The sequence below is a fragment of the Cyprinus carpio genome, chromosome A9, assembly GCF_018340385.1.
Source record: "Cyprinus carpio isolate SPL01 chromosome A9, ASM1834038v1, whole genome shotgun sequence".
NCBI classification, from domain to species: domain Eukaryota; kingdom Metazoa; phylum Chordata; class Actinopteri; order Cypriniformes; family Cyprinidae; genus Cyprinus; species Cyprinus carpio.
Genome location: NC_056580.1, coordinates 18,248,778 through 18,265,716, shown reverse-complemented (window position 1 = coordinate 18,265,716; position 16,939 = coordinate 18,248,778). Strand labels below are relative to the sequence as shown.

Sequence of the window (16,939 nt, the reverse complement as noted above, 5' to 3'; positions counted from 1 at the left end):
GGTCAAGCAAATGTCATCCTAGATTTTCATCCATGATAAAGTGCATATCTCCAACCAGACTGCATGTACTGAATCTGCCAAACGGGCATATCATGGAATTAGAAACAGCTAATACTTCAATGAATATTCTGGCTAGCAATTCAAAACAGATATTGGATGGAAGAGAGGAAATAATAATTTACACTTTTGCTCACACGCACATGCACGCATGCACAAATGCACACATTTTCCCACACTGACGCAAGCTGTGAATGTGAGGTGGAAGGTGACTCACTATGCTCACTGGCAGACAGGATTCCCTGCAGGAGGAAAATCCTGTCTATGAGGGAGACACATGTATGCATATACAAGTTCAAACCAACCCTGCTATATTTTTAGCTTAAACCCACAACCCAACAGAATTTTTCAGAGGACTCTTAAAAGTGTGAAATGGAGTTCTCCCTCTTTGCTGCCTTTGACGCCACAGCTCATGTACATGCAACGTAGTCGCTAGTCCAAGCCGAACAACTGGCATGGAGATACTAACTGACAGATATCTCCAGGTATTACAGGTTTTCTTGAGTCACATATTTATTCTATAAGTAAATGCTAGTACAGATCCCAAGAGCCGTCATGTTGGTTGTTTTGAAGGATGAATAAGAGCAAAAAACAAATGAAAAAAAATGTGACTGTACAAACCTTGCTGTCACAATGTTTTCAGTGATTTTCAGCATATTTAATGATATGGTTTTATAAGTGATTTGCAGCCAGGGTTATGCAGCTGCTAATGTGTTCTGAGTGGTTTTAGCATCTTCCTAGGTGGTCATCTTCCTTCAATGTAAGTCTGTTGGTTTTTTTTCATCTATTTTCTTAGGAAAGAAATAGCACACTTCTTGACATCATCTGCACAATTTGAGGTATTATTCATGTCCACAGAATAAGTGATGCAGGACAAGTTGGCCACTGAATAATACTTAGGGATTCCTCAAGCTGACAAAATGCTGTTGTTTACCGCACAAATATTTGATGCATTTTTCAAATCAATCCCATGATGCACTTGAAGGCCTAAAGGCAAAATCCATGTTTGGCTCTAAAGGCATTGGACTGTGTGTCATCTACATCTCTGTCAGGCTGACAGCTAGGGAATTGTGTGCTGTGTGACTGCCACAGCCCCAAGTCCTGCCTTCCTGCAGTCTGTCAGCTTGTTAGAGAGACCTCACATCTCCTGGCTAGTCAATAATGACTGCTGGATTACTCCTTTAAGACCAGACTGGCCTCAATTTAAAGATCAACAGCTCTTTGGTGGCCAGCCCTGGCTCACAGGAAGTTTATCCATTGAGATCTCCCTCAAGGTCGAGCACTGTGTGGCGTTCTTAGACTGACTTGCGGCTGGATCATTCACTGGAAACTGTGGCATTTGTGCTAAAAATTTCTAGATTTTTTTATAAATCATGTCTTTTAAAAAGGTTACTGTTGATTTGTTTTTTTTTCCCCACCTCAGACTGTAATAGCCATAGACGTCCCCCATTATTAAGTTTAGTGGTCAACAAATATGGTTTTATTTATTGATTGATTTATTTTTATTTTTGTGAATATGCCTTCATTTTTGTACAGTTACACTACCATTCAGAAGTTTAAGGTTAATTTTTTTTTTTTTTTTAAAGAACTCTCTTATGCTCACTAAGGCTGCATTTATTTGGTCATAAATAGAGTAAAATTAGTAATATTGTGAAATATATAAAAAAAAATTATTACTCCAGTCTTCAGTCTCTCATGATCTTTCAGAAATCAGTCTAGGGTAATATGCTGATTTTTGTGCTCAAGAAACATCTCTTATTATCAGTTGAAAATAGTTGTGCTGTATACTATTTGTTTGGATTTTATTTTTAAAGGAACAGCATTTATTTAAAATAGATTTTTTTTAACTATTGTAATTTACAGTAAAGGTTAACTGTAAATTACAGTAAATGTATTTGCTGTCACTTTTGATCAATTGAATGCCCAGTGTGTCCTTCTCAGATCTCGGTACCAGCCTCTGCCAGTGTGAACTGGACCACAACCAGCCATTCAGTATTAGTGTCTCTCTGTTCCTAGAGCTTTATTCATGATGTACTATCATTTAGACAAGAGTGGCATAAATACTGCAAACACTGAGATATCCTCAACAGGGTGATAATTTGTTTGTTTTTACCAATACTATAGTTGATGTTGGATTTATGATCCTCTCATCTGGTTTCCATTAAATTGAGGTTTGATTCAAGATTTAGAACATACAGTATAAACAGAATTTGCTGTAGGTTTTCACGTTTTTTTTTTTCTCCTTAGTTTCTGAGTAAACACAAGAGAGCCGAAGCAGAGACACTTAAAGTGCACTCAGAATCTAGGGACATTTCCTTTCATGGAGCTGGTGTTAAAAATCTACCACACAGCCGAAAGGTCACTCTCTTCAGGGAGGCTGAACGGAGTACTTGCGGTTAGACTGCTCTTCAAAAGGCAATGGGCTCTTATTTATTGATCATCAAAAAAAATCACTCCATAATCAACAGAGATGAACGACAGAGAGGAAGGATTAATAGTCGCACTTAAAAAATATGTTTGAATTAGTAATCTATAGCATGTTTGACACTACAAGTCACTAGACGACTGACAGGAGGTATCATTGTAGCATTTTGTATGCTTCCCCAGACTTGATATCATGCCAAAGAGCTTGCAAAAGTAGAATAATAGGCAAATATAAATATTATTGAGGCAGAAATTATTGGTGTGATTTCACGTCTGCAACCGAAGAGAGTGAACTGTAACACACAAGCTGTGTTCCCAAAGTTACGTGCACACACTTTGAAGGGCACAGACTTTGAAGGCCATGCCTCCAAAGTGCATGAAGGACGCTCCACCTTCACAGGATTTCCTAATTGCGCCACCAGAGGTTCCCGATTAGCACTCTGTCGCATAGCAACGGTGCGAGAGGAGAGCTGATGAGAGGACAATCTTGCCAGGATAGGTGGAGCCAGAATTGCTCTTTTTTATTTTTTTTATGCTTTACGTCATAATGGAGGAGACGGTGATGTACCTCAGGCTTAGCCAAGACAGAGGCCAGGTAAGTTACACTGGTTTGCTGCGTCCTTAACTGTTGGATTACAACTTGAAATGCAGGTATTGGCTTGGAGCTTACTTGAATAAGTAATGATACATATGAAAAACTACAAAATACACACACACATAGCAGTTCAAATGCTGACTGATATCTTGCAAAGGTGAGGTTTTATATAGTTCATTGCCTTGACCATGGTGATCATATATAGACAGATTTGCAACCCATATTTTTTAGGCAGTTAAGCATAAAAATAAAACTCTGAATAAAAAAAAATATAGAGCATTGTACAGCTTAATGTTCAGCGGCAGCTGTGACAGCTGCACAGTGCTCTGTATGACCAAGCCGAGTCCTTCAGTTGCAGCCTTTGATATAGTTAGCAAAAATGTGTTAATATTCTGACAAAATGTTGATACTTTCATTTTCAAAATAATCAGAGGTGGACTGTAAGAAAGTACATTCGTTAAGTATTCTCGTACAAATATGAAGTACTAAGTTTTCTTTTCTTTTTTTCTTACAAGACAGCAGCACTACAAAAAGATGGTCTTTTACAACATGATGCATTGTTGTAGATTAAACTACCCAACAGTATATTTAGTAAGCAACTTTAAATTTAATAACCTTGAACATATTCAGAAGTAAATTGCAACACACAGTAGTGCAGCAGTAATATTAATGTAAAACCGTCCTGATGAATTCTTTTTCAGAGCAATACTGTATACCTTTACTTTTACTCTCAATACCTTAAGTATACTAGAGTATGCAAGATAATACTTTTACTTAAAGGCTAGTTCACCCAAAAATTTAAATTCTGTAATCATTTACTCACCCTCAGGTTGTTCCAGGTTTGGAATTTTCATTTTTGGCTGAACTATCCCTTTAGCTAAGGTTTCAAATATGACTAGTAGTTTTTCCCCAATGTGGTATTAGTAGTTACTAAAAGTAGTTTACTAAAGTATATCAATATTTCTTCTACTAATTATGTTGTCATAGCTCTAAACAATTTCTCTTTTCCTTCTTTCCCCTACATCAGAGAAGACCCCTGTACTGCAGGATAAAGCTGAATGTGCCAGTGCTGGACAGGTTTTTAACGGTTTTCGGCTGAGCAGGGAGGCCCTGATAGTGCTGCTAGATCTTCTGAGAAGTGAATGGCAACACATATTGGGTGCCACAATCTGGACCCTGGTGTTTCTTTTCTGCCTGCCAGTGGTACATCATACAGAGTGGTCTCTAGAGTGTTTGACATGCCTCGTTCCACTGTCCACCGCATTGTCCTCCGAGTCACTGAGGAGGTGCTGGCCATTCGCCAAGAGATTAACCTCCTGAAGACCCCAGAACCCATGCAGGCTTTTTTTTGTCTGATGTTAAACCTAAGCTATGTTGTAAATAGTTGTAAAAAGTACTTTCAATAATGTATAGAACAATTTGTTTTAATGTGTAAAAAAAAATATTAAAAAAAAAAAAAAAAAAAAAATGTAGCAGAATGTTTTGTGAAAAAAATTACATAATTACATCTTTTATTTAAACGTTAATATGCAAAACAAAAATACAAAATGTACAGAAAGTACATTTACAAATAAACAAATAATAAATACAAAAATGTATTCTCAACTTTACTCTTTAGAATTTAGGTTGTTTCATTGACAATGTGACATTTAAAAAAAGATATTGAAAAATAGTAATGTACCCATTTTTTCCACTGTTTTTTTTTCTTGGATAATAGAGAATGGCTAATAAATAATGTATTTGTTAATCATTCTCTCAAGAAGAGAAAGCAGTCTCTTCATTCTCTCCCTGCTCTTCTGTGCTCTTCTCTCCTCTGTCTCTCTCTGGAGTTTGATGTCCTCCCTGAGCAGCTCCACCAGCTCACCACTCACTCCCTCACCTGTCCCAGGACACTTGCAATCCTAGGGCAGAGCAAATAAACCATGCCTGTTAACAACAACAGCAGCACAATGTATTTCAGCAAAAATCTGTCTATTAACTTGCTTACTTTGAATTTTTAAAGTCTTTCCCCAGCAGGCTCATTTTCTCCAGAATAGTCCTAAAACAAAAGAAAGGGGACACACTTATGAAAAATATAAAGACAGGTTTGCAATCTTAACATTAGAAAATATGACACAGCTGGATGTGCATACAAAATACTGAAGTGCTAAAGTTTGGTTAAAGCATTTGTAGACATATCTTGCATGACAGCCCTACAAAAGCCCAACAAAGGTAAAGACTGTTGTAGGGCCCTATGAAATCAGTTTTATTTTTTCCTAAATTCTGTTTTATTTTTTTTCCAAATTCCATTTTTCCCATTTAAATTTTTCTGGATTCTGTTTTTTTTCCGTTTAAATTTTTCTTGACTCCTTTTTAATAATCAAATTAAATTTGATTAATCAAAAAGCATGCCTAAATAATTAAAATCATGAAACTTCTAAATGTTCACATCAATTTATTAAAATTTTAACAAAAATGACGTTTATGGCCCTATGAAATGTTTTATTTTTTTTCTCACCATATTTTTTATTGTTACCAAATTCATGTTTAATTATTTGAATGCATAAAACAACTTAATTTAATATTTTTTCCCTTCAGAAATTCTGTGTTGTGTATTTAAATTTTTCTGGTTATCAAATAAAGGCATAAAACATAAATTTCATTTATCTTTTAATTATAGAAAATTAAGCAAACTTTATTTTTTGGCAAACAAAGGGGATTTAGTATTAAAATTAAAATGGAAGAAATGTTGTGTGATTATTTCTAAAAAAATTATATTTGTTTCATTTTAGTAGTTGTATTAGTAGTAGTAGGCTATGTACATTCTACTGAAAAATAGTAATAGGCAATGTCTTCAAATCAAACCAGACTTTTATTTTGATGGGTTGCCGTGAATACCTTTACAGTTCTGTGTACAGTATGTGTGATATGACGCCAGTTTTACTCAAATCAAACAGTCAAATGATCATGAAGTGACTCTCGGAGCAGTTCTGGAGATGTTGTTCTTGTGTTTACATCCTCATTTAGTGAGATGGCAGATGCTGAAATCACAGCGAGCATTATGCGCGCTTCAGTAACAAAGTTATGTGTGCAGTAAACAAAACCGCGCGTCTGCACCATTCATTAACAGAGACACGCGGAACATGCAGGATTCATATTTAAATTGAATTTAGCAGCTTAATATTTACAGATACTAGTCCATATCGTGATTTGATTTAAGTGTAATGACCTACTTTTGATTAATTGGTAGAGTGCAAAGTGTCCATTTGATGTGCACTTCATTTTCCTGGGAAACGGAGGGTGCATTTGAAGTCACTTTCCAATTACGTAAGCCTTCGTCCTGCCGTGGTGACGCAATCGGCCTTGGAATGCAGTCTTCGGAGGGTGCATCCTGAATTGGGACAGCTTATGTTGTGATGCTGTGATGCAGTCGCACTTCAAATGCGCACTTCGGAGTCCGCACAATTCAGTTTGGGACAGCCTTCGTGGCTCCGCTGTGATGGAATCGCACTTCAAGTGCGCACTTCAGAGTCCGCACCTTTCAGTTTGGGACAGCCTTCATCGCACTGCTGTGACGCAATCGCACCTCAAATGCACACTTCGGAGTTGTGCACTTCACATTGGGACACAGCTACAAAGTGCTGTGCTTGAAGCTCCACCCTCATCTCGAATTTTAAAAGGAACAAGCTAGTTTTTCCAATATGGCCCCTTTTGTTTGCACTGCATTAGATGGATTACATGAGCACAAAACTGTCAAAAAGCCTCTTGCTGCCCTACCCTATCATTCCTCATGAAAAGACACCCATGTCACATGTTGCCAAGAGGCTCATCAGAGCCTGCCGATACAATACATATTTATGTACCATCCATATTTAACAGCGTCCTTTCTGTTGTTTACTTGGTTGAGGAAATTCAGTGAAGCTCATTTTATGTGGCTGTCTTTTGATGTTTCAACATGAGCAGAGATGTGAGGGAAGCTCAGTCTCTTCAAGATTAATAGACTTGATTCAACTGTTAACATTAAACAAATTCCAATTTTTCTCTGTTAGTGAGAAATGATTTGGCAGGCCAGCACAAGGGAGCCCAGCCTGCCACATTTTTGCACGTCTCACTCGCTTTCTCGGGCTCTGTCTCCCCCTTTCTATTTTTTATTTTTTTTGTATTCCTAGTTCAGCCCAGCCTCCCTTAACCTTTCTTTTCTCTCACTTCTGTCTTTTCACTCCTTGCTTTCCCTCTCTTTCCCCCATCCCTCTCTGTCTGCTCTCTGAGAGGGATGGGTTGATTATCTGAGTCTGAAGTAAACTGCCCTTTCTGGCACTGGCCAAGGTCAATAACGACCACACATTCAAAGCAGAATGAATGTAAGGGGTGAATCGCAGGTGCAGTAGATCGACTCTTCCTTCCAAGCTGCTTCTTTCTACCCCTTTTTCATCCCATTTTCTTTAATATCTGTTCAGCTTACCTTTTTTCAGTCATTTCATCAGTTTTTAGATGCATATTTGGAGAATATTTTGGAGCATTTGCACATTCGTAGGAGATCAGTTGATAGACCGGTGAAATGCCAGAGGACCTATATTTAAGTTTTTACTTAAAGTCCTCTAATTATTTCATAGTAATTAACTTCTCAACATGGTTCTACTGAGATCATCAACCCTGCCCATGTTGAATTGTTTCACATAGTGAATCTTGAAACACGTACAAAAGACCCAATGTATATGCATATTTGAATACAAAAAATAATGATGTCTCTCTTCAACAAAATAAAAAGGAAAGACCGGGAAAAAAACTTAATTGCTAGGCAGGAGCCTTTCAAGCGTTACCATGGTTACATGATAGAAAGGTATGTGCTGTTTTAATAGCAGGCTGTGAAAAGGAAGAGCTGTCAAGAAAAGAGCATCGGCAGAAGGTGGTTAAAAGCATGGATTGCCTCTTCCTCATAGTGTTTGTTGTCAGAGATCAAAGTTAGATAGTGTGACACATATCACCTGTCTAATTTGTTGGCCAGGATGCAAAATTAAATAAAGCTTTCATTGTATTGACCGCCGGCTCTCTTTGTGCCGACCCATGGGAGGCGTTTGCAGTCAGCAATCAAGTTTAGCAAGCAAAGGAGGTTTAGCCTGCTCAAAACTGCATTCTGAATAGATGTAATGCTTAAACGATACAATTAACTCTTTTTTTTTATATATATATATATATAATTCAGATATATATATTTTATAAAGACGTTTGTAAGTTAGTTAAGTTTTAAGTTAGCATTTTTTTATGTGCACTAGGTGTGAATTAACCAAACTCCCTTTCATTCTGTGGCCATCTTTGAAATGCCTCTCGGGTATGAAAATGCGGCTGCTGTCTCTTTGAAAGGGAAAACATCAAATTCTCCAAAACTGTTTGCCAAGCTTATGATTAAATTTCAGATTTGAAATCACCAATGAAATCTGACAACAACTGTGTCATAAATGTTGTTTCTTATGCTCCAATAGCATTACATTACAAAAGCTTATTTTTCAGGCTAGACCAGCCAGTGCGTCTCCAGAATGCTGACTGTTTCTATAGCAACCGGGACTTCTAACGGCAGCTGCAGTGACGCAATGACTTAACCGAATAGCAATTGGCTCTTTTACTTAGAAGGCTGGGCTTCCTTCGATAGAGTGGCCATATTGAGCATTGAATTTTCTCCCCCATTTAAAACTATACGAGTGACACGTCTTGGGTATTCTATAAACTTTGTAATTAACACACAGAATAAGCTCTTCTAATATGTAAGTTGACCAATCAGAATAGTATGGAGCCCGGGAGGTCACCTGTAGGAGAAAAAAGTACAATCCGTGGCGACGGTTTTGCAATACGTCCCTTCAGTTTGTAAACCGTATTCACAAATTCTTAAACTGTTCCCTCGGTTTAACAAATCGTTCCCACGGATTAATAAACTGTACCCACGAATTTCCAATCCATGCGCTCATATTTTGTAAACCATACCTTTGGTTTTTGAATCCCTACCCACAAATTCATAATCCATGCGCATGCTTTCGCAATCAGTTCCCTCGGATTTGTAAACTCACGGATTATTTGTTAAATTAAATTATTTGTTAAATTGCAGTCATGAGTGGTTTGTTGTTATGTTTCTTCCTGCAAGAGAAGAATTTAGTGGGGGGTTTTGTAGGCAGTCTGTGTGTATGTCGCTCTGTCTTCATTCATTCATTCATTCAATAATATAATAATAATTTGTTACATTTATATATTGCTTTTCTGGGTACTCAAAGCACTTTACATGGAAGGGGGGAATCACCTCAACCAGAACCAGTCTGCAGCATCCACCTGGATGATGTGACGGCAGCCATATTGCTCCAGAATGCCCACTACACACCAGCTTATTGGTGAAGATGAATCCAATCAGTAGCTATGGGGATGGTTAGGAGGCCATGATGATGGACAGAGGCCAATGGGCAAATTTTGGCCAGGATTTTTAATGACCACAGAGAGTCAGGACCTCTGAGGTTTAACATCTCATCTGAAGGACGGTGCTTTTGACAGTAAAATGTACCCATCACTGCACTGGGGCATTAGGACCCACACAGACCACAGGGTGAGCATCCCCTGCTGGTCTCACTAACACGTCTTCCAGCAGCAACTGGAATTCAGGAGATCTCCCATCCAGTTACTGACCTAGCTTTAGTGGGTAACCAGGCTTTAGTGGGTAACCATATATATATACATATACACACAGTATATACTCTGTATGAATTGCTGCAGTTTCCAGTTGAACTAAACACTAGAGGCAGTAAAACTCCAACAGCTTGTTCCTTTTCACACAAAGTATGATTTACAGGTCCACAGTTTCGATTAATAAAGCCTAATTTTTGCACAATTACTCTCTGTTCTGCTTTTGGGTCCAAAGCTGTGTTTCTATATGCCTAACAGCATATTTATTTGGCAAGGACTGATGCATTCTGTAAAAAAAAAAAAAAAAAAAAAACACGGTTGGTAGGATCTAGTTTGTTTAAGGCCCTTGGTTAGCATGCAGTCAATGAAGTCAGCTGTTAATGTTTAATCAAGGGTGCAAGAGAGCCCTCCAAAACACATCCGAGTTTAACTCCCTTACATAATTCAATTTCATCCCGTTTATTCTGCCATTGCATCTGACTAACATGCCACTTAGTTCCTGTCCCCACTCTTTTTCTAACCAAGTACCTTGTCTGGGGTTGACAAGAAACAATTTAACAGAAATAATAGGCAGGAAGGAGTTCTGTGAAAATGCTTTTCCCTCAGCTAAAAATAACACAATAGGGCTCCAATTTTATGCAATTTAGCATCTTTGAGTAATATTTTTCCAAGAACAATTATATTGGTAGTTCTTAATATCTTTTTAAAAAGATACTAGGAGAAAGTGGGTTTAACTTTCTTTCTTTTATATTATAGGGGATTACATTTTTTGATTAACTAACCATTTTAAATATATGAGACATTAAATCTCATATTCATCACTATTATTTTCACAAAAAAAAAAGTATTTAGGAAGTGCATTACTGTAAAATCTGCCTCATTTGTCAATTAGAAGAGACTTTTAGAAGAGACACATATTTATGCATTTAGAACTTGCTGTCTTATTCAGATATGAGGTCTTTAATGTGTAGTTTAAAGATGGGTGTTAATGGAACTTGTAGATTTATAAATGATAGGTTTTGGTGTTATTTACCAATAGAGAGAAGTGCTCCTAGGGTATTGAAGTGGTGGAGTTATTGAGTTGACAGCAAGCCCGGAAGCTTAATCGATACAATAATTTGCAGGGTAATGCAATATACACAGTGTTTACAGATGGCACCAAATAATGGGTCATACAGAGCAGATGAATGGATTTCACTGGCTAAATTAAGTCATTTTGGAGAAAACCGTATACGACAATATTTTAAAATCCTTAAATGAATGAAGTATATATATATATATATATATATATATATATATATATATATATATATATATATATATATATATATATACTTCATTCATTTAAGGATTTTATTTAAGGATTTAAGGATATATATATATATATATATATATATATATATATATATATATATATATATATATATATATAGTGAGTCTGTTTTTAGTAAACCATTAAAATTTAATTGTTGTTATAATGGCTATATTTTAATTCTTTTAGTGATAATGCTATGTGACATTCAGTATAAATCTGAAAGCAAATGAAACAGAGCCATTTTTAAGTAAGATGACCATTTCACAAGTCTGTGTGACAGCTGTGCTGTTTTTATTTTAATCGTTTGATTAATCTGATGGAGTAATATGTTCTAGATAAGGAAGTGTGAGATGTTTAGGAAAATATGGTTCATTTTAATCAGATTTACAGCTTTAGTTTCCATAGAGAGAAAACCATGTTCCTTGAACTTCTCATTTTGAGAAATTACTTTTAGATTTAATATTTACAGATAATGTTTACTGCTCCTACTAGATTCACAGTCTGGCATGATCCCAAACTTTTCAAATGAACTGCAAATTGAAATTTCGTGGAGCCAAATGAAGTGTGGGAGTACAGTATGCCAACAATTTGCTCAGAGTTTCTTTTTAAGTGTGGAATCAGATGTACTGAAAAGATGGTGAAGAAAAGGTTGGAATGCCCTTGCCAAAGTGTGGATTGTGCAACTGGATATGGATATTTAAAGAAAATAATAGACTTTGCATGGCTGAGCATGGCACCTAGAGTGAAGGTGAAAGTAGAAATTAATTTGTCATGAGCGAATATCAGATTTTGTCTTGGGGCCAATTATTTTGTCTGTATGCTCATTCAGGTATCAGCAGACAGACCTGCAGTGCTTCACCATGCATACAGAGTAATAGGAAAATGAACAGGAATTTGTATGTTATTTTGGGAAGTATCTGTGTTCTGTTACCAAGTTTGCTTTTTTATTCTGTTAATTAAACAAACCAAAACTCCACTTACCATTGTACTGTCTGTATAAACATACATCTTATAGATGTTATTTGGAGTGGACACCATATCGCACAAGCTGCATAAGACAGAAGTGTCTATTGAGTCTTTTCAATAGCGGTTCTGATTAATAGGAAATGTCCCTCATCTGACTTAAATCTGTATGTGATAATCAGGGTTTCCCAGTCCTGGGTTTGCAAACGCTTATGGTTTGTGATGGAACTGGAGGGGGGTTGTAAGATGCAATAGAAATGGCAATGCTAAATTGATGCATTATTAATATAATGTAGAATAATAGGTAATAATAGTTTTTTTTTATTAAATATAATTAGGTAAACAGATATGTGATAAAAAGTTAATTAATTATTAATTTATTTCAATTATTCATGTGAAGATGTTTTAAAATTTGTATGTTTATTGAACCCTTTTTCTAAATCCCACACAAAATTGACCACAGCTTCTGTGTGACACCAATCCTCTTTTGTCTCTCTGTTACAGGAACTGTTTACGCCGGAATGCAAGTTTAAAGAGTCTGTGTTTGAAAACTACTATGTGATCTACTCATCCATGCTGTATAGGCAGCAGGAGTCGGGGAGAGCATGGTTCCTTGGCTTAAATAAAGATGGCCAGGCCATGAAGGGGAACCGGGTGAAGAAAACTAAACCAGCTGCTCACTTCCTGCCCAAGCCATTAGAAGGTAAAGCATGCTCTGAAAACCTCAAGAGAACGGTTAACATCCAGGTCACTGTGACACTGGCAGAATGGTAATGAAGTACACAAGTCCCTGAGAGACATGCTTTTGCTTGATGCCTTTTTACAGTCTTTCTCAAATAGTTTACACATTTTTTTTCAAACTAAGGTCAAGGTTTTCAAAACAAGGAACACAGGCATCTGAACACTTTTCCAAAACGTTTTCATCGCGTTAATAAAAATGACAGCATACATAATTTTTATCGAAAACCCACACAAAAAATCTCCAGTCCAAGGTTCATGTTTTCAAAATGTTTAATACAAACAACTACAAAGATGGAGGAGGTAGAAGAAGACAAGAGAGAATAGGAAGAAGAGATAAAGATGAGAGAGTAAGTGTGGAGGAGGAAGACAGATGATAGGAGAGGAATAGGAAAGGAGAAGGACATCGAAAGAGTTGAGGAAAGAGCAAGAAGAGATGATGTAAGAAGAGGTGAGAAGAGAGGAAGGGGACAGCAGTCTCAAATGAATTGAGAGACAGTCTAATTGACACTGTATCATAGTCTCTTGATAGAGGTCAGACAGAGTTCAGCATAATGCGTGCAGCCCTATATTGACTCAAGAAAAAACAAGAAAAGAGGGAGGAATGTCATTGGTCAGTGATTACCCAACATCACCATCTGAACTGTGCTCTCAAGGGGCTGTACAACATCCGTGCCAGGTGTGAATTGAACATCTTCACCATTCCTTCCTTACAGTACATGCAGAGCTTGGAAAAAAATAATATATTGTACATTTGGTTTGCAAATATGTACCATATAGGCAAACATATAGGAATTTAAAAAACATGCATGGAAAGAAAGATAGTATTTGATGCAGATAATACATGGAATATGTTATGCAATCACAATAGTTTTAATCTAATTTGCTCTTGTTAAATGGCTTACCTGGAAATAATGCAGCACACATTAAATGAGTCTAATTGTTTTTAAAGCATTGACATTAGAAATGTATCAAATTGGTTAAGAAACACTATAATAAAATCGTTATCAGGGTTGTTAGCCATGTTCTGGATAAAATCCTGGGTGAAAACCATCAAATTGTTCAAATATTGTAGAATTTTGGAACACAACAGATGTCAAATCAAATTGTATAATTCCTTGGTACGGCCCCTTTTGTTTGTTTGTTAGAAGAGCATCTGTCCAGATCAAGCACAGGTCATAGGAACTGACAAATTTAATATTTAGGGAAAATGATGATCATGAGGATGTACAATTACCATTTTATCTTGGCAATGAGCTCTTCACCAAGGGTTCATTCAGAAACATTTGGCCTAATATTCCCATTATCTGATTACAAAATGATTTACAACTCAATAAACATTATTTTACAGCACCACATATCCAAGACCCACCTTCGTACCATTATGATGGACAACCTGTCCTTTCAAATATTTCTTACAGCTATTTTATGGCCACACTGTAAAATGTGTCTGGCTAGCTTGCGATTGATGATTTATGTACAGTTTGAGGTGTAATTTGCAATGATGTGTGGCCCGTTTCTGTCTGTGCAATGCTTTATTGCCGTGTACAGATGCTCGCATTTTAGACCAGTCTCTCATCCTGTTGTGTTCATTATTTTCTCGGCTAATACTGCAGAACCAGCCAGCACCAGTAGTGGCACTGCTGAGAATACAGTTAGTTTGAACTTATGTGAAGCAGTGAACCTAGTCAAATGCATCCTGAGAGATCAGACCTTCTTCCCATCAAAACTAAGGAAAGGGTTGAGCCCTGCTGACAACTTGCCCGCACTTTGACACACTTGCACATGTCCTGTCAAAGTTTCCCTAGTGAATGTTGTCTTTTTAGCCAATTTTCAGTTTTCGAAATGAGAATGAGTTGGGAGAAACTTTCCTAGATGTAAATATTATATAGTCAATTTCCTGGTCAGCCCCCAAAATTATTTCCAATTAGACTAAGTTACCTGGCTTACTCTTGCCTTCTCTGATGTCTTTTGCAGTCGCTATGTACCGAGAGCCATCATTGCATGACGTGGGGGAGACAGTGCCCAAACCTGCCGTGCCTCCCAGTAAAAGCACAGAGCCGGCCATCATGAACGGAGGCAAACCTGTCAGCAAGGAAACCAAGCCCACCACATAGCCAGATCCCATCTCGGCCATGCTCAACCTCGGAGAGCCGTGCTCCTTTTGTCAGACTCTCCATGTTTGTGGATCAGATCCAGGCATCCTCTGCTCTCTCCTCCCCGTTCCCTCCATCCCCCATCACTCCTCTGACTGTTCCGATCTAATTCGACGACAGACTGGCTCCGGAAGAGTGGTCAGCTGTGCACGTAGGAGGATGCAACTGGATAAACCAGCTAAACTTTCACCATGGAATGCCCTAACTGATATGGAATGCCTTTTGACATACAATAAAGCTGATGTTTTTTCTGTAATCGAGACAATCCACAAGAATGAAATTGTGTACCGCAGGCGCTTGTGTGGCGGTTCTTTAGCCTGCTAACAGTCACCCATTATAACCCTTTTCTTGAACCCTGTCGCAGCAGAGACCATACATTTCAGATCTATTTTCTAAATAAACAGTAACACCGGCTACACTCTGGGGTAATACTGTAAAGATATACATATATGGACTCGAATCCACAACTTGTTTTTTTTTATGTTTTTTTTTTCCCCCATACTCTGAAGCTCAAATTTCCAAATCTTTCTTCTAGGTGTCCCCCAGTCTCTGAAGCTCGAATTTCCAAATCTTTCCCTTTTGTCCCTTTCCCTTACGAAATTTGTTATCGGGGCAGTGTGCAATGCGTTCTAGTGTGCAGTCATTCAACCACAATGATGGATTTCCACAAAGTCCTTTCATGTTGATAATGGTCAAGAGACATCAATCTTTCAAGGGGATGGAGCCTCCTAAAGAGAATCAAACTCATTATCCAAGGTTCAGCACTCGTGTCTTCTTCTTGCAATCTCTAGAAAGGGACACAAGTATGCCAGCGAGTGCATAAGTCAGGCCCGCAGCAGTCCAACACAAGGAGTTGGCATGTGCTGGGGAAGGTGTATAGAGTACATATCACTATCTAGTATGGTGTAAATCGGTTTCAACCCCAGGTGAATTTCCACTTTTCTTTGCTCTTAATTTAGAGCGTGGGCTCTAGGAATATCTATAGGCCTTGTAGGCCTCTGGTCAAGGCCCCACTTTGACATGCTGACTCCTCTGAACTATGGGCTAGTTCTGGTGAGCACCTTAAATGTGACAAGAGCGGCAGCTGTAGATGAATAATGTCTACTTCAGGCCTGTGCGGTTAAATGGCTCAATGTAAGTAGGCACCATTACTATTGGCTGCACACCCATTTTGTTCAGCAAAGGCATGGCCAAGGTTAGTATTATGTTCTGTTCTTGCAGAGCTGACGCAGTGCAAGAAATGGCTCCTATAACAATGTTTTCACTGTATTCAAATAAATCAAAAATCTAAAAAAAAAAAAAAAGTAAATAAATAGATTTTTATCTACCAGATATTACCAGTGATTCTGAAATGAGAGGGGTTTTCCTAGCTCAGCATGCAGAGTCCAGTACTGCTCATCATGTGCCTGTGATGACCTCTAACCCAGCATGCAAAAACATGTACCCAGTCTGTGCTGGGTTAAAGGTGCCTCATGCCCCAGACACTCACCCACACACACACACACACACACAAACAGATTCAGTAGCAACTTCATCCACAAACACACAAAATTTGATTGTTACCAAAGTATGTAAACACGAGAATCCAGCCGAACAATTTTCGTAACTCTGGGGATGGCGGTCCTCTTCGGTTTTTGTCCTCACTGTGACTAGGGTTCATCACAAAGAACAATTGTCTCGACTTTTTAATCGTTTCAATTCAAACTTGAAGAGATTACAAATGATGTCCTTCACTTCGATTATTCATTTAGTATAAGACCGGGGTACCTATTACTAATCACCTGCATGCGTTTTCTTAAGGACCAAAGTATGGGATGGCTAGAAGTGTTTAAAGCTAGTTTGAGGCATAGGGCTACACTGAATGGGCATGATTATATAAGGCTCTCTCATACTCTGGATTGAGACCATTGCACTTTGCTTTGAAATCGTCATCTACTCACATCTACTTAGGATTTTAACGATTAGCCTATTATCAGCTGAGCTGACATTAAGCCTGTCTTGCTTTAACAGTTTTCATAGTTTGAGTGATGAATACTGTTTAGAATGTTATGA

General features: G+C 37.7%; 1 protein-coding gene across 3 annotated transcripts in view; it reads left to right on the top strand.

The window, feature by feature from the left end:
• Nucleotides 1–15,374, top strand: part of fgf14 (fibroblast growth factor 14) — a 131,669-nt gene extending 116,295 nt beyond the window's left edge. For all 3 annotated transcript variants that reach the window (XM_042763871.1, XM_042763872.1, XM_042763870.1), the window contains exons 4-5: nt 12,498–12,696; nt 14,709–15,374. In XM_042763871.1, coding sequence (XP_042619805.1) covers nt 12,498–12,696; nt 14,709–14,848 — 339 coding nt within the window. In that variant the 3' untranslated portion in view covers nt 14,849–15,374. The remainder of the gene's footprint in view (nt 1–12,497; nt 12,697–14,708) is intronic.
• The last annotated feature ends 1,565 nt before the right edge of the window (nt 15,375–16,939 follow it).